The sequence below is a fragment of the Somniosus microcephalus genome, chromosome 6 (genome assembly GCF_052327205.1).
Source record: "Somniosus microcephalus isolate GS21.2 chromosome 6, FLI_Smic_1.0, whole genome shotgun sequence".
NCBI lineage: Eukaryota > Metazoa > Chordata > Chondrichthyes > Squaliformes > Somniosidae > Somniosus > Somniosus microcephalus.
In genome coordinates this window covers 27,330,840-27,356,933 of record NC_140992.1, presented here as the reverse complement: position 1 = coordinate 27,356,933, position 26,094 = coordinate 27,330,840, and the positions used below count along the sequence as shown (strand labels likewise).

General features: G+C 43.4%; 1 protein-coding gene across 2 annotated transcripts in view; it reads left to right on the top strand.

Annotated features, from left to right (window-relative positions):
• Positions 1-26,094, top strand: part of dipk2ab (divergent protein kinase domain 2Ab) — a 318,674-nt gene that overhangs the window by 20,488 nt on the left and 272,092 nt on the right. For both annotated transcript variants that reach the window (XM_085989862.1, XM_085989863.1), the window contains one exon: positions 10,787-11,655. In XM_085989862.1, coding sequence (XP_085845988.1) covers positions 10,981-11,655 — 675 coding nt within the window. In that variant the 5' untranslated portion in view covers positions 10,787-10,980. The remainder of the gene's footprint in view (positions 1-10,786; positions 11,656-26,094) is intronic.

The window sequence follows — 26,094 nt, the reverse complement described above, 5'->3', positions numbered from 1 at the left end:
GGATCAGTGCTTGGGCCTCAGCTATTCACAATCTATATCAATGATTTGGATGAGGAGACCAAATGTTATATATACAAGTTTGCTGATGGTGCAAAGCTGGGTGGGAATGTAAGTTGTGAAGAGGATGCAAGAGGCTTCAAAGGGATATAGACAGGCTAAGTGAGTGGGCAAGACCGTGGCAAATTGAATATAATGTGAAGCTATCCATTTTGGTAGGAAAAATAGAAAAGCAGAGTATTTTTTAAATGGTGAGAGATTGGGAAATGTTGATATTCAGAGGGACCTGGGTGTCCTTGTACACGAATCACTGAAAGTTAACATGCAGGTACAGCAAGCAATTAGGAAAGCAAATGGTATGTTGGCCTTTATTACAAGAGGATTGGAGTATAACAGTAAAGACGTCTTACTGGAATTATTTAGGACCCTGGTGAAACAACACTTGGAGTATTGTGTACAGTTTTGGTCTCCTTACCTAAGGAAGGATATACTTGCCATAGAGGGAGTGCAACGAAGGTTCACCAGACTGGTTCCTGGGATGGGGGGGATTGTCCTATGAGGAGAGATTGAGTAGACTAGGCCTATATTCTCTAGAGTTTAAAAGGAGAGGTGATCTCATTGAAACATACAAAATTCTAAAGGGCTTGACAGAGTAGATGCAGGGAGGATGTTTCCCCTGGCTGGGGAGTCTAGAACCAAGGATCACAGTCTCAGAATAAAGGGTCGGTCATTTAGGACTGAGATGCAGAGAAATTTCTTCACTGAGGGTGGGGAATATTTGGACTTCTCCACCCCAGAGGGCTGTGGAGGCTCAGTCGTTGTGTATATTCAAGACAGGTATATAGATTTTTGAATATTAAGGGAATCGAGGGATATGTGGAGATGAGGTAGAAGATCAGCCATTATCTTATTGAATGGCAGAGCAGGCTCGAAGGACCCAATGGCCTACTCCTATTATTATGTTCTACGCGTGACCCTGAGCTTCCGGTTGCCTGTCACTTTAATTCTGCGCTCCACCAATGTTCCTGTAATTTTTTTTTTTGAGTTCGCGGCCCATTCACTGTTAACTTGAACATTGCAAAAGCCAGTCCTGGGCTGCGCGAGAGTGGCAGAGAGCTACGCGACCGTGCAGCTTATAGGAAATGTTGCGCTCCACTCCCACTCTGACCTCTCTGTCCTCCGCCTCCTACGCTATTCCAGTGAAACTCAACATAAGCTCGAGGAACAGCCCCATTTCTTTCGATTAGGCACTTTACAGCCTTCTGGACTCAACATTGAGTTCAGCAATTTCAGATCATAACCTCCGCCCCCATTATTTTAGACAGCAGCTGTTGATGACTCTGCTGTTCCTATTTACACCTCTTCTAGACCCATCTTTTGTTTTTTACTTGTCCCATTACTATTTCCTTTTGCCTTGCACCATCATGCCTTTTGTCTTTTAATCTCTCCTGCCTTCCACCCTATCACAGACCTTCCCTTTTGTTCTTTCCTCCCCATCCTCCTTTCCCTACCTCTGCACTTGCTTAAAACCTGTTGCATCTCTAACTTTTTCCAGTTCTGATGAAAGGTTATCGACCTGAAACGTTAACTCTGTTTCTCTCTTCACAGATGCTGCCTGACCTCCTGAGTATTTCCAGCATTTTCAGCTTTGTGATTAACGTGTAAAGTTAAGGCACATGGGATTGGGGACAAGGTATTGTCTTGGATAGAGAACTGGTTGGCAGATGGGAAGGAAAGAGTTGGAATAAACGGGTCTTCTTCCGAGTGGCAGGCAGTGACCAGTGGGGTACCGCAGGGATCGGTCCTTGGACCCCAGCTATTCACAATATATATTCATGATCTAGACGGAGCTGGGTGGGCGTGTGTGCTGTGAGGGGGATGCCGAGAAACTCCAGTATGATTTAGACAGGTTGGGTGATTGGGCAGAAGCATGGCAGATGCAATATAACGTGGATAAATGCGAGGTTATCCACTTTGGTGTCAAAAACAGGAAGGCAGATTATTATCTGAATGGCAATAGATTGGGAGAAGGGGAAGTGCAACGAGATCTGGGTGTCCTTGTGCACCAGTCGCTGAAGGTAAGCATGCAGGTGCAGCAGGCGGTTAAGAAGACAAATGGTATGTTGGCCTTTGTAGCGAGAGGGTTCGAGTACAGGAACAAGGATGTGTTGCTGCAGTTGTACAGGGCCTTAGTGACGTATGAGGAGAGATTGGGTCGATTGGCCTTATGCTCGCTGGAGTTTAGAAGAATGAGAGGGGATCTCATTGAAACTTATAAAATTCTAACAGGACTAGACAGACTAGATGCAGGAAGGATGTTCCCGATGGCCGGGGAGTCCAGAACCAGGGGCCACAGTCTGGGGTAAGCCATTTAGGACAGAGATGAGGAATTTCTTCACCCAGAGAGTGGTGAACCTGTGGAATTCTCTACCACAGAAGGCAGTTGAGGCCAATTCATTAAATATATTCAAGAAGGAGTTAGATATATTTCTTAAGGCTAAAGGGATATGGGGAGAAGGCAGGGACAGGGTACTGAATTTGGATGATCAGCCATGATCTCATTGAATGGCGGAGCAGGCTCGAGGGGCTGAATGGCCTACTCCTCCTAGTTTCTATGTACCTGGACCCCTACATCCAACGTTCCTAGCTACCCGCCATTTAGAAAATACTCTGATCTATCTTGCTTCGGTCATGGGAGATTTAGAATTGGTGCAAATTCTAAGGGCACAACATTTCTGTAGGGGCAGCAATCTGAGAATGAAATCATTGAAAGAATCCTTCACTAACATGTCTTCCCCACCCCTATCTGTTCACACTTCTAGTACTGCAAGGACAGCAAACTTAATAGCACATTTTTTTTCAAAACTAATTGCCTGTGTTTCACCAATCGTTTTTTGTATTGATCGCATTGCTGCCTTTTCCTTGGCCAATCTCCTTTCCTAGCTGGATTTGTTTCAGTGGAGTGAGAACATGAAACACCAAGCTGTTAGCACTGAGGAATGCAGAAAAACAGGGTCGAGTGATGCTGAAAACCCAGAGTGGTTGAACAAATAGATTGGATCTAGTCATTACCATGAATAAATATGGACCACATTTAAATCAAACTAACCTGAGTTATTTTATTCTCCAAGCCAATTAGCTAATTTATTTGAATGTTAAAATAATTTCACATTACAAGGAAAAAATATTTCTCTGTTCTATTGAATGCTTTGCTCCAGTTACATTTATATTTTGAGATCACACTTGACACGATAGTGAAGAGCAATCTTAATTTTAGCAGTTTTGGTGTTAAATCAGTCATGCAGCAGTGCAGAAAGCATTAATTATTTAGTTCGATGCTGCTATTATAACTATTAAAGTGAAATTTTGCACTTGCAGAGAATGGTTTTTATATATGGATTTTCAAGACTGACTAACATAAACCTGTAAAGGGATCAAAAAATGTGAACTTCTTGACGCAGAACCATTATGGATAGAAAATAGTGTTCCAGGTACTGCAGGCTTGTGGTGGAGGGGCTGTTAACCCCTTGTTAGGGTAGGGTTCCATGGTTGCTGGGTAGTCTCTGGTACCTCGCCCAAGTGGTCATTATTTCTGTGTAAACCTAGAGGCAAAGGCCTTTCTGGTCTGGGGTCATTTCAATATGGGAGATAGGCTCCCCCGCCTCTGCCGGTTGCCTTTGTGTGTTTTTATTTCCAAATCTAACTTTTTCTTGGTCAGATTTAATGTGTTCACCTTACCAACCCTCAATTAAGGAGTTACAGTACTGAGTGAATTCATTGACCCTTTGTTGCCAAATCATCAAATAGGACACAGATTTAAGGTGATTGGCAAAATAACCAAAGGCGACATAAGAAAAAACTTTTTTACGCAGCGAGTGGTTAAGATCTGGGGTGCACTGCCTGAAAGGGTGGTGGAGGCAGATTCAGTCACGGCTTTCAAAAGGGAGTTGGCTAAGTATCTGAAGGGAAGAAATTTGTGGGGCTACGGGGAAAGGGGAGGCTCGTGGGACTAGCTGAAGTGCTCTTGTGGAGAGCTGGCACAGGCCTTCCGTGCTGTAACCATTCTATGGTTATATGATTCGAGGAGGTCTGACAGCAAACCGTGGACTAACAATTGTTTATTGATTTCAAAATCGCAATTATCCCCATTTGAACTTTGAATATACAAATAATTTGTCGATATAAATAGTTGCAGATAGAATGACCTAGCAATTTGAACAACAAATAATTAAGAGTTTCTGAATAAAATGAATATCAGAGGTTGTAAAGACAGTTCAGTGTATCGCTGAGATTGATATATATTGGTGAAATAATCTCCTTGGATAGATGACAAGTTAACTGTAGTGGATGGCCAGTCTGTTAAGAGTCCATGTGATGGTGGTTAGCAATGTTTCCAGAGCGCTTATGACCATGTCCTTATGAGTGGCGTGGTTGATGAGATGGTGACGATAGCTTCTGTAACGTTGAATCGATAATCCCCTTTGGCAGTGCGTTTATATGTTCCACTCGGACCCTCTGTTCAGGCTGGGTCCACATTACACACTTGTAATTGTATGAGTTAGCTGGCTCAACTCTTACCATCCTTGATCTCCTCAGACAACTTGTACAATTATGCTTATCCCTGCCTCTAACTGGCTGCTGTACTTATACAATCCGACTTCTATAACCTCTTGCTCTCTGTCTTGGATATACTTTGTATTTGTAAATGTACCCTTCTACATTTGCTAGGTAAAAATTACTACAAAAGAATATTAAAGTGGACAAAGAATCTACTTCTAATGCTGACAAAGGGAAACTAGCTAAACCTCTTGTATACCCTAATTTCAAAGAAAAACCCTTTCTATTCAGTTGACCAATCTGAGTGACATGTGTCCGAAGGGCTTACTTCCTAACAGTCATGCAAGTTCCTTGGGAAGACCTCTAAGTTAATGAGGCACGGATACCTAGGCATACCAAGTTGCACTTTTACCCCCCTAGCTCCACAGTCTTTCCTTTAACACAGGACCAGACAAGGGATGACATATTATAACTCAATAATGAGCTATCTCTGGCCCTGTGCCAGCCACAATGAGTCTGCCATCATTAGTAAGGAATGTTTTGTTTATATACACAAGCCTTTATGATGTAATTGGTTTTAGATGCCTTCATGGTTTAATTAGTTTTGATTTTCCGACGTTCAGTTTAACTACTGACTCTTTTTATGGCTACCATTAAACTGGAACTCCATTTTGAGAATATTTTCCAGCCAATTTATAGTGCATCTTCACTATATCACTAATTAGAACATTAACATTCTTAACTGTGACCATTACACTTGTGATAATTAGAGGCTGCTTCAAAATTCAACTGCAGTATTTGTTTTGAAAAATAAATTCCAAGTAAATTGAGAAAAAACACTTTGTCTCTCCCAGCTTAATGTGCTTTCTGAAGTTTATAGAACACAAAACAAAAGCTACAGCAAGTGTGTAATCAGTATTTTTGTCCCTCCGCACACTATTTAAAAAAAGTCTTAATTTATTCAGGAAAAGTTTAAATACATTTTTTGAGATCAATTCTCTAGGTTCTCCAAATAATTTGTGCACAAATGCTTTTCCAAACTACCAGAAGTTAAAAGAAATGTAGTTCTGAAGTTCAGCTACTGAATGATACTGTTGTGTCCTGGGAATTTAGGTACTCTGCATGTGCTCATACTGTGCAGTGTCATAGCTTCAGGCAAAAATGTGAAGCCCAGGCTTTGGGAATGGCTGCGGCATTAGAAGACAATTCAGTGGATCGAGTTCATCTCCCGAGCTTCCTTTGCTTCTTGCACTCATTTTCTTTCCATCTTTTTTCCCTTTCAGGTAGGAGGTGGTGTGATGTGGGGAAAGAAGACATCACACCGATGATTGTAGGCTCAGTTTTCTTCAGTGTAGCAGGGAAAATGTGTACATTAGCAATTCCCATCGCACCACTTGTGCTTTCCCCCACCCTTTCGGCATCCCAATAACTCTTCACTTTCCTGCTACGTTCTTGCTCCCATTACCACCTTCCTCCACTCCTGTCACCTCTCTCTTTGCTCCCTCCTCCTCCCCTTACCTCGTGGTTTGTGGCAAGAGACCAGAGGTCCCTCAACCGCACTCCTTCCCCATCTCCTCCTAACTTCCCTTCCTATCTGTCCCGCACAGGCTTTGTTTACTTTCGAATTCAACTTGTTTCTTAAAAAAAATCAACAAAATTAGGATGAGGAGAGGTAGTGTTTCTGCTACTCTTGCTCTTTAAGTCGCTCTCTGGGGTGTTAACAATTAGAATCAGGGCAGTGTCTCAGGCCCAACCATCTTCAGCTGCTTCATCAATGACCTTCCCTCCAACATAAGGTCAGAAATGGGGATGTTCGCTGATGACTGCACAGTGTTGAGCGCCATTCAAAACTCCACAGATAATGAAGCAATCCATGCCCGCATACAACAAGACCTGGACGATGTTCAGGCTTGGGCTGATAAGTGGCAGGTAACATTTGTGCCACAGACGTGTCGGGCAATGACTATCTCCAACAAGCGAGAGTCTAACCACCTCCCCATGACATTCAATGGCATTACCATCGCCGAATCCCCCACTATCAACATCCTGAGGGTCGCCATTAACCAGAAACTTAACTGGACCAGCCACATAAATACTGTGGCAACAAGAGCAGGTCAGAGGCTAGGTATTCTGCGGCGAGTGTCTCACCTCCTGACTCCCTAAAGCCTTTCCACCATCTACAAGGCACAAGTCAGGAGTGTGATGGAATACTCTCCACTTGCCTGGATGAGTGCAGCTCCAACATAACATAAGAAATAGGAGCAGGAGTAGGCCAATCGGCCCCTCGAGCTTGCTCCACCATTCAATAAGATCATGGCTGATCTGATCCTAACCTCAAATCTTCTATCACTCTCCATCCCACCCGAACCAATGTGATCTCCCGGGAGAGGCGAAAAACCAGATAAAAAACCCAATGGCTAATTTGGGAGAAAAAATCTGGGAAATTCCTCTCCGACCCATCTAGGCGATCGAAACTCTTCCAGGAGATCACTCTGTCCCTATATTTTCTACAGTACTTACCTTCTGTAAAGGCAATCTCCACCCCAGCCACGAACAGGAATAAAACCATCTCCTGAAATCTAACACAGAATTAGAACACAAGAAGTAGGAGCAGAACCAGGCTACACGGCCCCTGGGCCCGCTCCACTACCCACAGGGCCATGACCATTCCGAACCTAGACTCATGTCCAATTTCCTGCCCGCTCCCCGTAACCCTTAATTCCCTTTACTTCTAGGAAACTATCTATTTCTGTTTTAAATTTATTTAATGATGTAGCTTCCACAGCTTTCTGGGGCAGCAAATTCCACAAACCTACCACCCTCTGAGTGAAGAAGTTTCTCCTCATCTTAGTTTTGAAAGAGCAGCCCCTTATTTTAAGATTATGCCCCCTAGTTCTAGTTTCACCCATCCTTGGGAACATCCTCACCGCACCCACCCTTCACAATCTTACATGTTTCAATAAGATCGCCTCTCATTCTTCTGAACTCCAATGAGTAGAAGCTCGACACCATCCAGGACAAAGCAGCCCACTTGATTGGCGCCCCATCCACCACCTTAAACATTCACTCCCTCCGCCACTGGCGTAACGTGGCTGCAGTGTGTACCATTTACAAGATACACTGCAGCAACTCGCCAAGGCTTCTTCAGCAGCATCTCCCAAACCCGTGACCTCTTCCACCTAGAAGCACAAGGGCAGCAGGCGCATGGGAACACCGCTGCCTCCAAGTTCCCCTCCAAGTCACACACCATCCTGACTTGGAAGTATATCGCCGATCCTTCATCGTCGCTGGGTCAAAATCCTGGAACTCCCTCCCTAACAGCACTGTGGGAGTACCATCACCACACGGACTGCAGCGGTTCAAGAAGGCGGCTCACCACCTGCCAGCGTCGCCCTGATCCCGTAAACGAAAAAAAAAATCGCAATCTCACAGGCGGCAGTAATTAGAACATTTACAGTATCTGTCAACAAGGCACAGGTGAACTCATCAGATGCTTTTGTTGGCAACAAAATAAATGAACATTGCCATAAGGTCTTGTTACACGCTTGTTTTCTCTCTCGTTCGACGCGCGCTCTCTCCGCTCACTCATACTCTGTCTCTTGCAACTTATATGCTTTCAGGTGTGTAATCGGTATACTCATCTCTCTCCTGAACAGAGTCTCTGTTTAAAAAAAACACATATAATGTAAACTTTGCCCTAATTAAGAGGCATGAATTTGCAGTTGGAGGCTTCCCACGGGCGAATGCCTCCGAACCACAAGAAAAGTACGAGACTACCTGATGGTCCCGGAGGTTCATAGATTCGCGCTCCTGGCCTCTACGCATACGCATGCATAAAGACCCATGTATCCCAGGGGAGCACGCGGTTCGCAAGCACCCCTGGGATCATATAGGCCAGGCCAACTAATGAAAAAGGTTGTTTATGGATTCCATTTACGTGCAGAATCCCCATAAGCATGATTAGGAATCCCCTAAAAAAACACAATTGCACACCAGTTAAATAAAAAAAATTAATGTTCAAAATTAGTTAAAATACAATTGCATTAAAGATTTAAAATAAAAATTTAATTTTTTGAAAAATAAATAAACATTTTAAAGGAGTGACATATAACAACTAATTTTAAAGTTTTTTGTTTAAATAATTAAAAATTATTTTAATATTTATTTAAACTCTTACGCTGGTAAAAGAAGGCCCTACACCTGCTTTTACCAGGCGTAGGAGTTTCACGGGCATTCGTTGGGCAAATCTCCGCCAGTGAATGTCCATTTCCCGGGGATGCGGTGGACCTGACGAGCTGAAACTTAACCCAGAACTTACAATCTGTCTTCACGTATGCAGAAGCCTGGAACTTGCGGGGCACCTCCGGCTGCGTACGCAAAATTCGGGCCAAGTTTCGGTTTTCAAATTTGTCTTCTAGTTTTTCTTGAAATATTTTTGAAAATGGAACAAAAGCTGAAGAAAAATAATCTTAGCTGAAGGAACAGTACTGATGCATCTGGAAAATCCAGTGTACTGCATAATCTAAAAGACTTCTAGGCCTTCAAATAAAAACTTAAAGAACTTGCATTTATATAAGCGCTGTACAACCAATGAAGCACTCTTGAAGTGTGGTCACTGCTATAATCTAGAAAACGCAGCAGCCAATTTGTGCACAGCAATCTCATAAACAGCAATGAACTAAACCAGCTAATATGTTTTCAGTGTTGGTTGAAGGATACATGTTGGCCAGGGCACCGGGAGAGACCTGCTTGAATAGTTCTGTCGGATTTTTTGTGTCCACTTGCAAGAGCGGATGGATCCTCGGTTTAACACCTCTTCTGAAAGACGGCACCTGCAACACTGCAGCACTCGCTCAGCACTGTGCTACACAAATGCTAGCCTAGATTATGTGCTCAAGTCTCCGATGTGAGGCTTGAACCCACAACCACCTGTCAGAGGCGAGAGTGAGCCACGGCTGACACCGTTAATGAAGACATTAAATGGCACCAAAGACATACTAGGTGGATACATTTAATCTTGAAATATGTACTTTTAAAACATTTTTTATTTTGCTTGACCTCTTATTTTTTACATTAGAAATTTCAGTTACTGAGGGGAAAATGTCAAATTAAAAATTTTGAGAAATGTGATTTCTGGGGAAAACAATGTCACCTACATCAACAACTTGATTTATATAGTGCCTTTAATTTAGTAAAAACATAAGTAAAAAAACATCCCGAGGTACTTCACAGGAGCGTTATAAAACAAAATTTGACACTGAGCACAAGATATTAGGACAGAAGAGGTAGGTTTTAAGGAGCGTCTTAAAGGCGGAAAGAGAGGTACGGGGTGGAGTTTTAGGGAGGGAATTCCAGAGCTTCGGGCCTTGGCAGGTGATGGCACAGCCACCAATGGTGGGGCGATTAAATTTGAGCATGCTCGAGGCCAGAATTAGAGGAGCGCAGATATCTCGGAGGGTTGTGGGGCTCGAGGAGATTACAGAGTTGGGGAGGGGCGAGGCCATGGAGGGATTTGTACACGAGGCTGAGACTTTTAACATCGAGGTGTTGCTTAACCAGGAGCCACTGTAGGTCAGCGAGCACACAGGTGATGGGTGAATGGGACTTGGTGCGAGTTAGGACACGGGCAGCAGAGTTTTGAATGACCACAAGTTTGCTGAGGGCATAACGTGGGAGGCTGGCAGTAGTGCCTAGTGATGATCGCGTGCAACTACAGGGTGTCATAGTTTACAATGTGAATACAGGAATTTATGTTGACACAAAACTGTGACAACAGGAAGCAAGGCTTTGTAGTCCGAAGGTGTGCAGAGCAGAAATGTAAGATTTTTAATAAAATATAGATATATATCTAACATTAAAAATCTCACCGGCATGCTCTTCATGCCAACAAAACCTTACTTCCTGTTGTCACATTCTTTTGCCACACTTGTCAGATTTATTTCCATTATAAATACCTATGTTCTCATTTATAATAGAAAATGTTTATCTAAACCTGTCAAGCTATAATTGCACCCTCTTTGTTGTAGCCTCTCCCAGCTCCTCCGCCTGTACTAAAGAGAAACTCTTATGCTTCAACCAACTTTGCTTCCCAAACTGCTGTAAGCTTCGCTATTTGGTTTTGACTCCGTGTGCAATGCCACTGAAAATTGATCGGTATTTAGAATTTGATAGTTATTTGTGTGGCTAAAGCTGTTTCACTATTGCAAATAATGTGTTTTTCCTTCTTTTCTAGACTAATCTACAGTACAGAAAGTTCCTTTGAGAGATTTGCTGAGGCCTTGAAGATATGAGACATGTGATCCATGGAACTTATAATTGCATGCTTGTCTGATCAACTTTAAAAAACCCCAAGCGGAGTATGTAAGGGAAAATCGCTTGTCGACATGAACTCCTAAAGAATCCTGAGAGTTACTGAATGTGTCATTAATGTTGAGTGCAAGCAGAACCATGTGGCGATTGCTTACACTGAAGTTTGGTCGCTTGTACCGTTGTTTGAAGTTCCTGTTTGTGGTGAGTCTGTTGGTTTTCATGTTGATGAATACGCACTCATTATTTGCCTCGTTTCAGAAGAATGAACTTGCAGATCGTCGTTTTATTAGCCTCAACAAGTGCCCAGCCTGCTTTGGTACTAGCTGGTGTCGTAAGTTTATGAATGGCCAAATCACTTTTGAAACATGGGGTCGTCTGCGAATTCTGGACTTCTTGAATGTGAAAAATGTCTACTTTGCTCAGTATGGGGAGCCAAGAGAAGGTGCAAGGCGTGTTGTTCTCAAACGCTTAGGGTCGAATCAAGAACTGCTCGAGATGGACCAGAAGGTCTGCAAACGGGCCACAGGTCGCCCCCGTTGTGATGTTACACAAGCTATCCACAAGACTCAGTTTTCTCGTTTAAATGGAGAAGTTCGGTTACTGACCCCAGATGTTGTGGAAGGTTGGTCAGATTTAGTGCATTGTCCATCTCAAAGACTCCTCGACAGAATAGTACGCAGGTACGCTGAGACAAAGGATTCTGGGAGCTTTTTAATGAAGAATTTGAAAGACTCTGAGCGGATGCAGCTACTTCTCACGTTGGCTTTTAACCCAGAGCCCCTCGTTCTCCAGGTATGATGTGTGATGGCTGGTTGTATATCCTTTCGTTCACAGCAAAAGCTGTTTTTGGTGCAACTTGTTTATTTTATCTTTCCAAATGAACTTTTTAAAATCATTCCTTTTATCTTTGTCCTGATGTGTACAGCGTAATAATTCAATTGAGGGGGTTCAGATGATGTCAGATTATGAGTATATCGATGAAATGATTTACTTGTCAATTAAAAGCTGAGATTATAGTATTGGTGGTAATCCTTTGCCACCTTAACAATATTGTCTTTTATATGGAATAATTTTTTCTTTAAAACTTGACAGACCATGTGCTCCTTTCTTTTCTACTGGAGTTTTCTGATAACAAAATGACACAGGACCTTACAGAATATCAGGTTCTTTTTGTTAATGATTTGCAAATGAATATATCATATTCCATTTAATATATCTAAAATTATTCATATTTTTCCCACATGGACATGAAAGGTGCTAAGTAAATCCAAGTTGGTTTTTCTTTGAACCAATTTCACTGATTGTAGCTATTTTAAATTGCAAACTGCAGTTATATAATCTCAAGGTTTTATAGTGGTAGTCTCCAGTGTTTAAATAATATTTTCTTTGCAAAGCAAAATCATGATTCACATTTGTTGTATCACAAGTTTAAAAATTAAAAGTCTGCAAACAGACATTTATTTTTGATTATATTGGGATTATAATGCTGGTTAGTGATTATAGATGACGTACCAAAATATTGCTTCACTCAAATCTATACACGTGTAAGGAGCGCCACTACAACACGTGATGGTGATTTCACAGTGAGTCTTTTGTTTATTGTTTGGTATTGTATTCCACAGACAATGGTAATAGTAATTTAAGCAATTAAATAGCACTTTTAAAAATGGGGAAGCATTTTAGAGGATTCTGTTTAAGATGGGATGTGTTTCTAGAATTTCCATTTTACCTCTAACCTAGACTAACAGTTCTTACAATTGTTAATATGATTCAAGGTATTTGGATTGTTTCAGGCTAGTTCCCATAATGGACGTGAGTCCATAATTGGACATTCTCACCCTGATATCCTAAAGATTGAGATTATATAACTGCAGTTTGCAATTTAAAATAGCTACAATCAGTGAAATATACTGGTGTTCTAAGCATAATGGCCCAGAAATTTGGGTCGGGGGCTTCTCGTGGGTGTAAGCCCCCGACCTGCACTTGCCTTGCGCGCCGGCCGTTGAGCTGTGGGCCCCCATGGAATTCCGATCCTGGGCCTGCCCCAGCTGCCGGCGCGCAGTGCTTGCGTATCCCAGGGGCGCAGTTAGTTCGATGCGTCCCCTGGGATCACGTGGGCCATGGGGAGCCAATCGGAGCAGGGAATGCTCCATGCATAAGCTTGACAGGAAGTGCTGTCAAAACTTAGAAATACTACGGCCCCAAAACATCACTACATCTTCAAATACATTTTTTAAAAAATCACATTTTTAAAATAAACTATAAATTACATGAAATAACTTAAACAATAATTTAAATTTTTGAATTTTTAAAAATTTTTTTCTAACAGGGCTAAAAATAAACTTACCTTTCTTTAAAGTATTTAAAAATAATAAACCTGTGGAAAAAATGTTTTAATTTTAATTAATTCACCACTTACCTTGTAAAAAGCAGGCCGTGTGACTGCTTTTTACATGTCTAACTTCTGGAGACTTACCCTCCTGGGAAAACGTATAAAAAAAAATAATTAAAAAAAACGCAAGTTCGATGCGCACGCGCAGCTTCTCCCGCGCACGCGTTCGACCTCTGAGCCCCTTCGTTCAGAGGAACAGAAGTGCTGGTTTCCCGTGCATGCAGGAAACCGGCACTTCCATCGGGCCTACGGGTGAGTACCCTGTGCGTACTCACCCGTGGAGACCTGAATTTCTGCCTCAATGTTGGGACATTTCAGTGGGATTTTGACTTAAATGTGGCTTGTCTTATACCTAATTAGCAAGTGACTGAAGGTGATACTAGTTGTGGAAAGTGGAACATGCTACGTTCCCCAGGGTGCTCATTCTTCAGTTTGAAGAGTGCACAAAATTTTTATTTCCCTCACTTGTGGATACTGAGAAACGCATTGAATATCCATCAATATATATCCTGTGCCTTGGGTGGTAGGAATTCCCAGCTGCTGTGAGCCAGTTCTATGTGTGGGGGACAGAAGTGCATCATGAAAATTGTAGTTTTTATTCTGTTCTTGTGCATGTACAATACCCAAGACTGCACAAGAGGAACTAACTGAGGCATGAGTGATGGAACCCTTCCAATTTATTTTTCATCGCTTTCTACAGTTTAAGCTGCTAAATTAAAACGGACTTTGTTGGGCTAAGGGTTTTTTTGTCACCGAGGGGGACTGATGGTTGCAGTAGGGCAGAGGGGGTATGTTTGCTGAGCTTTAATGCTGACCCAAAGCAGGGCAAATGATCACCTGCCAGTGTGCTGGCCGCAGGGGGCTCCGTGGCGGGGGCCGCAGGGGGCTCCGTGGCGGGGGCCGCAGGGGGCTCCGTGGCGGGGGCCGCAGGGGGCTCCGTGGCGGGGGCCGCAGGGGGCTCCGTGGCGGGGGCCGCAGGGGGCTCCGTGGCGGGGGCCGCAGGGGGGGAATTCCTTGCTGCAATGCAATGCCAATAACTGATTCAGCACAAACTACATATTCAATTGGAAAGTAATTGAGTATTTTTTAAATCGAGAAATTAATTCAGAAATAGGGCTTTGGGGAAGCAAAAATAGACAAATAAATCAAATACTTTGACTTTAAGCAAACTCTTGGAAGCAGAGCAAACTGGTGGTCTTGGGACTCCAGATCCCATACTATACCTAAGTCAACCAGTAATGTGGAAGGAGGTTATTTTATTTTTTGGGGACTAATCCCTTCTCTCTTTTATTCCCTGCATACCTTTCCAACCAACATGCCAGTGTAGCTGAGAGGGCCTCATCAGAGAGAATATGAATATGGGCGTAACATTTTTCTGAAACTGAAGGACATACATTATTACATTAACTTTAAGCGTGTATAAAATTATTGAATGATTTGTGAATTCTGGAGTATAGCTCGACCCAGCGACCTGTGCTCGAGTGGCTGAAGACACTTGAGGTGAAACATCCCTCCTTGTTCCTTAAAGCTGTGTGTTTTAATTAGGTAAGATTATTTTTTACTGAATTAAAGCTAATAGGTTGACGAGATGTAGAATGTAACTATTTTAGCTTGTTAGCAGAAAAACATTCGGTTGCAATGTGACTTGCAGAACAAGATGAAAATGGCGAACTTATTTTCAAATGAATTCTGTAAACATAAATTGGTACTTGTGTACCACAAACCAGAAGATGCATAACTGAGAGTACTTGTCTTAATCTCTCAATTACTAACTCAAAGTTTGAAGTTCCTTGTCTTTAAGAAATGAGATGGAATATAAATGTAACTGTTTCATTTACAATAGTGGTTTGTCATTTGGATAGAGCAGTTAGGTCCTTTTTATTTATTTAAATAAATAATCTAGAGAATTTATTCCTATTAATGGACTCTGGTTTACTTCCAGGCTGTTGGGCCTGCTGAGTCCCTGCAGTGGTACATTTTTCTTGAGTTGACTATGCGGACTAGAGTCCAGTTTAGGCGGCTTGTTCCTGTATTAAAGCTGGCGGAGTGCTAATGTTCAACCGCTATATCGAAACATAGAAACATAGAAGATAGGAGCAGGAGTAGGCCATTCGGCCCCTCGAGCCTGCTCCGCCATTCAATGAGATCATGGCTGATCATCCAAGTTCAGTACCCGGTCCCTGCTTTCTCCCCATACCCCTTGATCCCTTTAGCCTTAAGAAATATATCCAACTCCTTCTTGAATATATTTAATGAATTGGCCTCTACGGCCTTCTGTGGTAGAGAATTCCACATGTTCACCACTCTCTGGGTGAAGAAATTCCTCCTCATTTCTGCCCTAAATGGCTTAGCCCTTATCCTTAGACTATGACCCCTGGTTCTGGACTCCCCGACCATCGGGAACATCCTTCCTGCATCTAGTCTGTCCAGTCCTGTCAGAATTTTATAAGTTTCAATGAGATCCCCTCTCATTCTTCTAAATATGTTTCTAACATTTTTAGTAACGACTGTTTGTGAAGCATACTGAAGTGCAGGATAACATTACTGCATCAACATCCCCCCCAACCCTTGCTTTGACTCCTTGGAAACAGGCCATGGGTGTCTGTACTTTTTGTGGGTAATTTGTGAAACTAATATTGTACTGCCAGCGATGGCTCACAGCATCGTGTGAACTGATTCTTCTGTTTGCCTAAAAAAGCCCTCTTTTCCGTTTCATTATAGTTTTCTGGGCAGTCTTGCGCTCTTATTTCCAGTTGTGGGTTGAGAGTGTGTTTTTCGCCTACAGCCTTGATGGAGGACAGAACAGTTGTCTATGTCTGCACTGCTGTTTGGTTATCTCACCAGATGATATAGATGAACCGAGAGAACCGTTAGAAATTCTCCTCTTGAGATTACGGAGTTATGTAATGCAATCTCATGCCTTCACCTTGGTTTCTATTTCCTGAGTTGTAGGCCCTATTTTTTTTTTTTAAAAAGCTTTAACGAAAAGATGTAAAAATTGAATTTATCTGTCTGCAGCCATGAGATCTATGATTTTTCTGTTTTTAAAAAAAAAAAAAAAACCCACGTTATGACAGGTTTCACTGTCTTCTGAATAGTGCTTCTGGGATCAGTGCCGAGAGTATAGCTGTTTGCAGTCAGTTTAGTGAGTTTGTTCAGCTTATCCACTGTGACAGAATAGAATTAAAAAGCCGAGAGCCCCGTGTTTAATAGTTAGGCTAATCATTTTTCTTCCGATCCCAGCGAAAGATGAAACAAAAAACTTGTTACAGCTCTTTTTGCCGGCTTGATAGGATTACTACTTATTGAATCTAGGCACAGAATTGACAATTAACTGTTACCAATAGGAATAAAACCTTGTTTGCAGCAAAAATGAAATGGCACGATGAATGCTTTTTTTGTGTTTTTCCTGGGCATCATACTCTTTGTCATTCCTACAGTGTTCTTGCATCAGAGAAGAGTGTACATTTAAGCAAAGATTGGCATCGGGTCAAGCAGCTGCTGGGGTCATGATGTTATCAGAAATTCCACAAGAAGTGTTTCAATCAGTTTAAAAAAAAACACAGCCTTGTGAATGATGTGTGCTTTGGAAAATTGGAAGTTTAGCTCGAAGCTTGCTTTTAGAGTTTGGATCTGTGATGTATGCCAATGATTTCAAGGCAGCTTTGTTGCATATCTGTGATCGCCATAGCCTGAGGTGGTTGGTTTTCTTTGTCTGCAATTGTTTTATGTGAAGGCTGCTTTTTTGCTCTTGGTACCCATAGCTTAGTATGAGTCATGCACTATTTCTCATTTATACATTTATGATGAAGTACAGTAAAGATCAGAGTAGGAAGATCTTCCTGTTTTACAATATACAGTGGATTTGTTTTCTGAAGTGTGGTTCAACATGTAAAAGACTTTGGCCGGAATTTTCATTACCTGGGCGGTTGGCCTGGCGGGTCGGAACTGCGTTCTACTTATCATCTCGCTCCTCAGAGCGATTTTCCGTTAATGGCGCTTTTGTTTTCCTCCTTCCTGTCTTTTGCTTTTATCCTTGTTTTCCTTTCCTCTGTCTCCCTGCTCAGGTTCCCAACCCCCTGCCATTTTAGTTTAAACCCTCCCCCAGAGCACTAGCAAACACTCCCCCTAGGACATCGGTCCCGACCCTGCCCAGGTGCAAACCGCCCGTTTTGTACTGGTCCCACCTCCCCCAGAACCGGTTCCAATGTCCCAGGAATTTGAATCCCTCCCCGTTGCACCATTCCTCTAGCCACGTATTCATCTGAAATATCCTTCTATTTCTACCCTGACTAGCACGTGGCACTGGTAGCAATCCTGAGATTACTACCTTTGAGGTCCTATTTTTTAATTTACCTCCTAACTCCCTATATTCAGCTTTTAGGACCTCATCCCGGTTTTTACCTATATCGTTGGTGCCTATATGCACCACGACAACTGGCTGTTCACCCTCCCCTTCCAAAATGTTCTGCAGCCGCTCTGAGACATCCTTGACCCTTGCACCAGGGAGGCAACACACCATCCTGGAGTCTCGTTTGCGGCCGCAGAAATGCCTATCTATTCCCCTTACAATAGAATCCCCTATTACTATAGCTCTCCCCCTCTTTTTCCTCCCGTGCTGTGCAGCAGAACCACCCCCGGTGCCAGGAAGTTGGCTGCTGCTGCCTTCCCCTGGTAAGCCACCCCCCCCCCAATCAGTATCCAAAGCAGTATATCTGTTTGAGAGGGGGATGGCCACAGGGGACCCCTGCACTACCTGCCTGCGCCTAATACTCTGCCTGTTGGTCACCCGTTCCCTCTCTGCCTGTGCCACCTTTACCTGCGGTGTGACCAACTGATTAAACGTGCTATTCACGATGTCCTCAGCATCGCGAATGGTCCAGTATGTATCCAATCGCAGCTCCAGGAATGACCCGTTTATTCCTACTCTCTGTTTTCTGTCCATTAACCAATCCTCAATCCATGCTCGTATATTACCCCCAATCCCATGAGCCCTAATTATATTTAATAACCTCTTGTGTGGCACCTTATCGAATGCCTTCTGAAAATCCAAATACACCGCATTCACTGGTTCCCCCTTATTTATTCGGCTAGTTACAACCTCAAAGAACTCTAACAGATTAGTCAAACATGATTTCCCTTTCATAAATCCGTGCTGACTCTGCCCAATCCTATTATTTTAAATGTGCCGTGTTACCATGTCCTTAATAGATGCTAGCATTTTCCCTACTACTGATGTCAGGCTACCTGGTCTGTTGTTCCCCGTTTTCTCTCTTCCCTCCTTTCTTAAATAGTGGGGTTACATTTGCTGCCTTCCAATCTGCGGGAGCCGTTCTAGAATCAATGGAATTTTGGAAGATGACAACCAATGCATCCACTATCTCTACAGCCACCTCTTTCAAAACCCTAGGTTGCAGGCCATCAGGTCCAGGGGATTTATCGGCTTTCAGTCCCATTAACTTCCCCAGTACTATTTTTTTACTAATACTAATTTCTTTCCGTTTCTCATTCTCACTAGACCCTTGGTTCTCCACTATTTCCGGGAGGTGTTTTGCGTCGTCTTCCGTGAAACCGACACAAAGTATTTGTTTAATTTCTCTGCCATTTCCTTATTCCCCATTATAATTTCTCCTGTCTCAGCCTGTAAGGGACCCACATTTACTTTCGCTAACGTTTTCCTTTTTACATACCTATAGAAGCTTTTACAGTCTTTTTTTGTCTCTCGCTAATTTACTCTCATTCTATTTTCCCTTTCTTTATCAATTTCTTGGTCCTCCTTTGCTGAATTCTAAAATCCCCCCAATCCTTAGGCTTACTATTTTTGGCAACATTATAAGTCTCTTCCTTTAATCTGATACTATCTTTAACTTCTCTTGTTAGCCACGGTTGGACCACTTTTCCGGTGGGGTTTTTGTGCCTTAATGGAATGTATATTTGTTGTAAATTTTGTATTACTTCTTTTAAAGAAGTGTTTTTGTTAATGTTCTGTTACTGTTATGTCACATATAAAACTATTTAATTTCACCACATGGCCATTTTTGTATGCTAGTTTGGAAGTGGCTTAGTGAGTTGGAGTGCATGGTTAAGACATAACGTTACCTCCAGCTATGGGGGTCAGTGTGAAAGAATGGCTTGATCATTGTAAAAATGCTTTATGGTGGTGTTTGGAGGGGTGGAGCGGTCGTGAACCTGGCACAGCATGTGGTAGTCATATGGGTGTAATGCAGGAAGTTAAGTAAATCTGGCTGTGATCAGGCCATCCCTGGCCTCCCGGGCATCAATGTGGTGCTGCTGGCATCTGGACCTCCGGTTCCTCCTGCTCCTCGTCTTTGAGCTGAGGCTCCTCCTCCTCCTGAAGAGGCTCTGTGCTCGGTGCCTTGCACCTGATGCAGCGCTAATCCTCGTCTCTGTGCTGTGTTGTGCAGTGTGCAGCAGATAATGACGATTCTGGAGACCCTGGTGTGTACTGAAGGGCTCCTCCAGATCTCTCAAGGCAGCTGAAGTGCATTTTCAGCATGCCTATTGTTTGCTCTATGACACATCTGGTGGAAATGTAGCTTTCATTATATCTTTCATCGGCCTCAGTACTTGGCCTCCTCAAGGGTGTCATGAGCCACATCTTCAGTGGATAGCCCTTGTCTCCAAGCAACCAGCCGGTAAGAGTGTTTGGCGGAGCGAAGAACTGAGGGAGGGTGGACTGGCACAGGACAAAAGTCATGACAGCTGCCAGGGAATTTGCCGCACACATGCATGATGATCTTAATATGTTTGCAGACCAGCTGCACATTGAGGGAGTGGAAGCCCTTGCGGTTCAGAAACACTCCAGGGTGATGATGGGGTGCCCTGATGACCATATGTGTGCAGTCAATGATGCCCTGCACCCGTGGGCAGCTAGCCAGAGTCGCAAAGCCCAGTGCTCACTCACTAACACTGGCTTCGTCAGTGGCAAAGTTGATATAATTGGCTGACTTATCAAACATGGCATCGGTGACCTGTGTGATGCATCTGTGGGCGGCCGACTGCGAGATGCTGCAAATGTCTGCTGTAGATCCTTGGAAGGAGCCCGAGGCGAAGAAGTTGAGGGCAATGGTGACTTTGACAACATGTCCACTAGGTTCTCTGGGCTGCAGCTCTTGCTCCAGCAAGCTGCAAATGTCTGCGATGACCTAGCGCGATAGCCTGAGCCTCCTTTGGCACTGCTATTCAGTCATGTTGAGGAAGCTCATCCTCTGCCGATATACCCTGTGTTGAGGGTATCACCTCCAGCACGGTGCAGCCCTGCACTAATGTCCTCTGTGCTGTGGAGCATCAGGTCATTGAGGAGAAGGTTGTTGGTGTGCCTGTTGGTGTTGGGGCTCATCCTGGCCCGATTGTGATGACTAAGGTGAGACAGTATAAACGGCACCCATGCTGATGGCAGGTGAAGTAGAGATCAGAAAAACAATCTGTCAATGATGTGATAGTAGCAATGAGGTGAGAGTCGCTTCCGATGTTGCAGAAAAGACCTGCAAAACTGTAGACACCTAAATCTGTGCTCAAAATGCACTCAGCAAGAGCCTCACCCTTAAGCAAGTAAGCAGGTGTCATGTGGGAGTACTTATTGTGGTTTCCACGCTCTACAGCAATGACCTCGGTGAGTGGCCACTGAGCTTCCACCTCAGCTTGACAGACGTGGTTCCTGAGCTGTGATATACCTGTGGTCATGCAGTGAAATTCCAAAGGTCTGGTTAAAAACAGTTAAGGGTCTGACAACAAGGTAATAATGAGCTAAATTAGGTCGCCCATCTCTGCCGTTTAGGTCCGTGCTGTGCTGGCAAAGGCGCGAGGAGGCGGCATGATGGTGGGTTCCCGACATGCTCCTGTTTTTTGCGACTTTCACTCCTGACCCGCCTCCAATCCCGCACGCACGGCAGCATGAAAATTCCGGCCTTTGTCTGTTGTACATATTTATGAAACTGCTCTTTCTCCCCCACAACCCCTCGAAAAAGGCAAGCTATCATTCAATCTAATAAACTAGTGTAAAGGAACTGTCCGTTGAATTCAATAGTCATTGCCATATCAAGTACAGGTTGTCTTGGCCAGAAAGAAAAACCATGAGAGATTTATTTGACAGTCAATGTTGACATGGTGGGGTGTTGCAGATTGCCTCAGTGTTCCCATGTCGGGGAAAAATTAGCTCGTGTTCCTACTCCTGATTGCTATTCAGTGGCTCCAATTGGAAAGTGAATGTTGGGTGAAGACAGAACAGATTTAACTGTGACACCCCACATGGTTGAATAACCCATTGCACTTCACGTCTTGGCTTTCACATGGTCAAATGACCACTAGGATGAGGTACTGGAAGGGTGCGGTTATTGTCAAACATGCCCCAACGTGAGTCTCCATCCTCCAAAGAGGAAGAGAAAGTTGGAGAGGAAAAATAAGTGAATGCTTTTGGAATCCCTTGCGTATGGTTTTAACACTTGGTGTACTTCCACAATATGGCCAGTTTTTAAACAGGAAGTAAAAACTTGTTTGGCAAGTTCACAAAATGCGTAGTTAAATCTTTTTACGCAACGAGTGGTTAGGATTTGGAATGCGCTGCTTTATGGGGTGGCGGATACAACTAAATAGTAGCCTTCAAAAGGGAATTAGATACACTTGAAGGAGAAAAAAATTGCCGGGATATGGGGAAAGAGCGGGCGAGTGGGACTAACTGGATTGCTCTTCGATAGAGCCGGTGAAGACTCGATGGGTCGAATGGCCTCCTTTTGTTCTATGATCTCCTGAATACTGCATACAGTTTTGGTGTCCATACTTAAGAAAAGACATACTTGCTCTCGAGTCAGTACAAAGAAGGTTCACTCGGTTAATCCCGGGGATGAGGGGATGGACATATGAGGAGAGGTTGAGTAGATTGGGACTCTACTCATTGGAGTTCAGAAGAATGAGAGGCGATCTTATTGAAACATATAAGATTGTGAAGGGGCTTGATCGGGTGGATGCAGGGAAGATGTTCCCGATGATGGGTGAAACTAGAACTAGGGGGCATAGTCTTAGAATAAGGGGCTGCTCTTTCAAAACTGAGATGAGGAGGAACTACTTCACTCAGAGGGTGGTAGGTTTGTAGAATTTGCTGCCCCAGAAAGCTGTGGAAGCTACATCATTAAATAAATTTAAAACAGAAATAGATAGTTTCCTAGAAGTAAAGGGAATTAAGGGTTATGGGGAGCGGGCAGGAAATTGGACATGAGTCTAGGTTCGGAATGGTCATGGCCCTGTGGGTAGTGGAGCGGGCCCAGGGGCCATGTAGCCTGGTTCTGCTCCAACTTCTTGTGTTCTAATTCTGTGTTAGATTTCAGGAGATGGTTTTATTCCTGTTCCTGGCTGGGGTGGAGATCGCCTTTACAGAAGGTAAGTACTGTAGAAAATATAGGGACAGAGTGATCTCCTGGAAGAATTTCGATCGCCTAGATGGGTTGGAGAGGAATTTCCCAGATTTTTTCTCCCAAATTGGCCATTGGGTCTTTTATCTGGTTTTTCGCCTCTCCCGGGAGATCACATGGGTTCGGGTGGATGGAGAGTGATAGAAGATTTGAGGTTAGGATCAGATCAGCCATGATCTTATTGAATGGTGGAGCAGGCTCGAGGGGCCGATTGGCCTACTCCTGCTCCTATTTCTTATGTTCTTATGTATAGTGTGACAGGAATGATTTTGTATTTATGATTTTAGCACCCCACTTGCACAGTGGCGACCATGATCATTTTATGCTCTTCCCCAGCTGCTCAGTATTGAATTTACACTTGTGTTCTCAGTTTTAATGAATTTTGAAGAAAAGTGGTTTAAGTCAAATTGATACTGATGCAGTTAAGTGGCACCTGCTCACCAATGCTCAGTTTGGGTTCTGCCAGGACCACTGGCTCCAGACCTCATTACAGCCTTGGTCCAAACATGGACAGAAGAGCTCAGTTCTAGAGGTGAGGTGAGAGTGACTGCCCTTGACATCAAGGCAGCATTTGACCGAGTGTGGCATCAAGGAGCCCTAGTAAAACTGAAGTCAATGGGAATTGGGGGAAAACTCTCCACTGGCTGGATTCATAACTGCCACAAAGGAAGATGGTTGTGGTTGTTGGAGGTCAATCATCACAGCCCCAGGACATCGCTGCAGGAGTTCCTCGGGGCAGTGTGCTCGGCCCAACCATCTTGAGCTGCTTCATCAATGACCTTCCCTCCATCATAAGGTCAGAAGTGGAGATGTTCGCTGATGATTGCACAGTGCTCAGTTCCATTGGCAACGCCTCGGATAATGAAGTAGTCTGTGCCTGCATGCAGCAAGACCTGAACAACATTCAGGCTTGGGCTGATGAGTGACGGGTAACATTCACGCTACACAAGTGCCAGGCAATGACCATCTCCAACAAGAGAGAGTCTAGCCACCTCCCCGTGACATTCAATGGAATCCCCCACCATCCTGGGGGTCACCATTGACCAAAAACTTAACTGGACCAGCCACATAAAAACTGTGGCTACAAGAGCAGGTCAGAGGCTGGACATTCTGTGGTAAGTGACTCCCCAAAGCCTTTCCACCATCTACCAGGCACAAGTCAAAAGTGTGATGGAATACTCTCCACTTGCCTGGATGAGTGCTGCTCCAACAACACTCAAGAAGCTCGACACCATCCAGGATAAAGCAACCTGTTTGATTGTCACCCCATCCACCACCTTAAACATTCACTCCCTCCACCTCCGTGGCTGCAGTGTGTACCATCTACAAGATGCATTGCAGCAACTCGCCAAGGCTTCTTCGATAACACCTCCCAAACCCGCGACCTCAACCACCTAGAAGGACAAGGGCAGCAGGCGCATGGGACCACCACCACTTGCAAGTTCCCCTCCAAGTCGCACACCATTTTGACTTGGAAATATGTTGCTGTTCCTTCATTGTTGTGAAGTCAAAATGCTGGAACTCTCTCCCTAACAGCATTGTGGGAGTGTCTTCACCTCATGGACTGCAGTGGTTCCAGAAGGTGCTTCACCGCCAGCACCTTCTCCAGGGCAATTAGAGATGGGCAATAAATGCTGGCCTTGCCAGCAATGCCCATGTCCCATGATTGAATAAAAAAGTGTAGTTTCATTCAAATCCAGTCCCCACTAGTTTGCTGTTCTACAATACAACACAATGCATTTATTATTTAGTAATTTGCATGAAATGAAATAGAATGCAATACAATATAAGTTGTGCAAGAATAAACTCATTGCAATTATTTGGATGTTGAGTGTATACCTGTTTGTATTTTCATAAAATTTGTTGTCTATTGTGACCATCATCAAAATTTTCTTCATTGGTTAAATCTGTTTTGTCTCCTTTTTAATTTTTTTTACTTTTGTTATTTGCCAATCATATTATGCAAAACTTTTCTCCCCACTTTCTGTTTTCTCTCCAGTCACATTCTATTGAAGCATCAGCCCAGTCAAATTCCAGCAAAAAAACATTTGCGAGATACAGCTGCCCTGACATTCCCTCACTGACTATATACCTTGAAAATAACATTTATAACGTAGTAACCACATTTAAAAACTTCAATTAATTGGGGGGAAAGAGCCCAACGTGCCTATCTCGTCTTCCAATTTCTCCAACAAGCTTCCCTACCGCTACCTGGTGAACTATGCCAGGCTTCATGAGCATGCTGGCTTCTAGTACACACTTCCCCAATACTGTGTAGTCCAACTTGACCTGCCCAGTTCAGGCACAACTTGAACAATGTACAAGAAAGTGCAGGTACAGAGAAACCTTGTTGTTCCCTCTCTTGGATGGTTGCTTTTTGCATCTGTACAAATGAACTAATCTGCCACAAAATGTTCTTGGATCCCATACCCGCCTGAAGTGCTCTCAAGGCTCACTGGCCTCCACTTTGGCAGCCTCACTCTCTCCACTGTTTTTCTATTTCCTGCACACTGAGTGTTCCCAGTCTCCCAGCTGTCAGGCCCAAACATGCCTGATTTCTTGGACTTGTCACATTAATTCACATCCAGTCAGCTATCTAGATCTGCTCTGCCTTCGTTGACTGGATCCAGTCTTCACCCTTCTGCCTTTGCTAATTGCTTCTGACTTGGGTCAGGCCTTCTCCTCCGGTTCATTGCATAGACTTGTCCCCTCTTCGACTCTCTGTTCCCAGCCTCGGCTTTGATAAACCAGTTAGACCTAGGGCCTGCTCTTTCTTTCCCAGATGGTTTAGATTGACAACATTGGAATTATTCATTCATTCGGTATTTTTGTAATCGAGTAGAAAATTCAATTCTAAATTAGCATTTATATAATTTAATTTTATAATTATACATTGATCAATTGAGTAAAAAGTTTTGTTCATTGCTGTCCATCATGTCCGACAGATTTGATTGGTCTATGCTCGATACATTATCACTGGCTCGGTTATCGGGGACCAGTCCCTGTACTCTATACCTGACTAGTATCCTGCATCCAAGTCCCTGCTTTCCTGCTCCCTTCAAGCCTAAATCTACGGCTCCAGCTCCCTACTTCACAATGTAATTTGCAGTTAAGACATTTAATTTTGGCAACTTAATTTACACATCATTGCTTTTTAATTTCCCTGTTATGTTTATAAGATGATCTAATAGTAATGTAACCTTAGAACTTTGAGGTTTTGGAGAGTGTAATGTGCTAACAATGTAAGTTGAGAGCTTCAGCAATAATTGCATGAGATTGATTTTACATTTATCTAACACATTGAGTTATTGCAAATTAAGATAAGTAAATTTAGCATGCAGCCTTTACCATTAATTTATAACTGAGCAATGGGCCTAAGTGTTCCATGCGCATTGCAATAAAAGTTATCGTGGC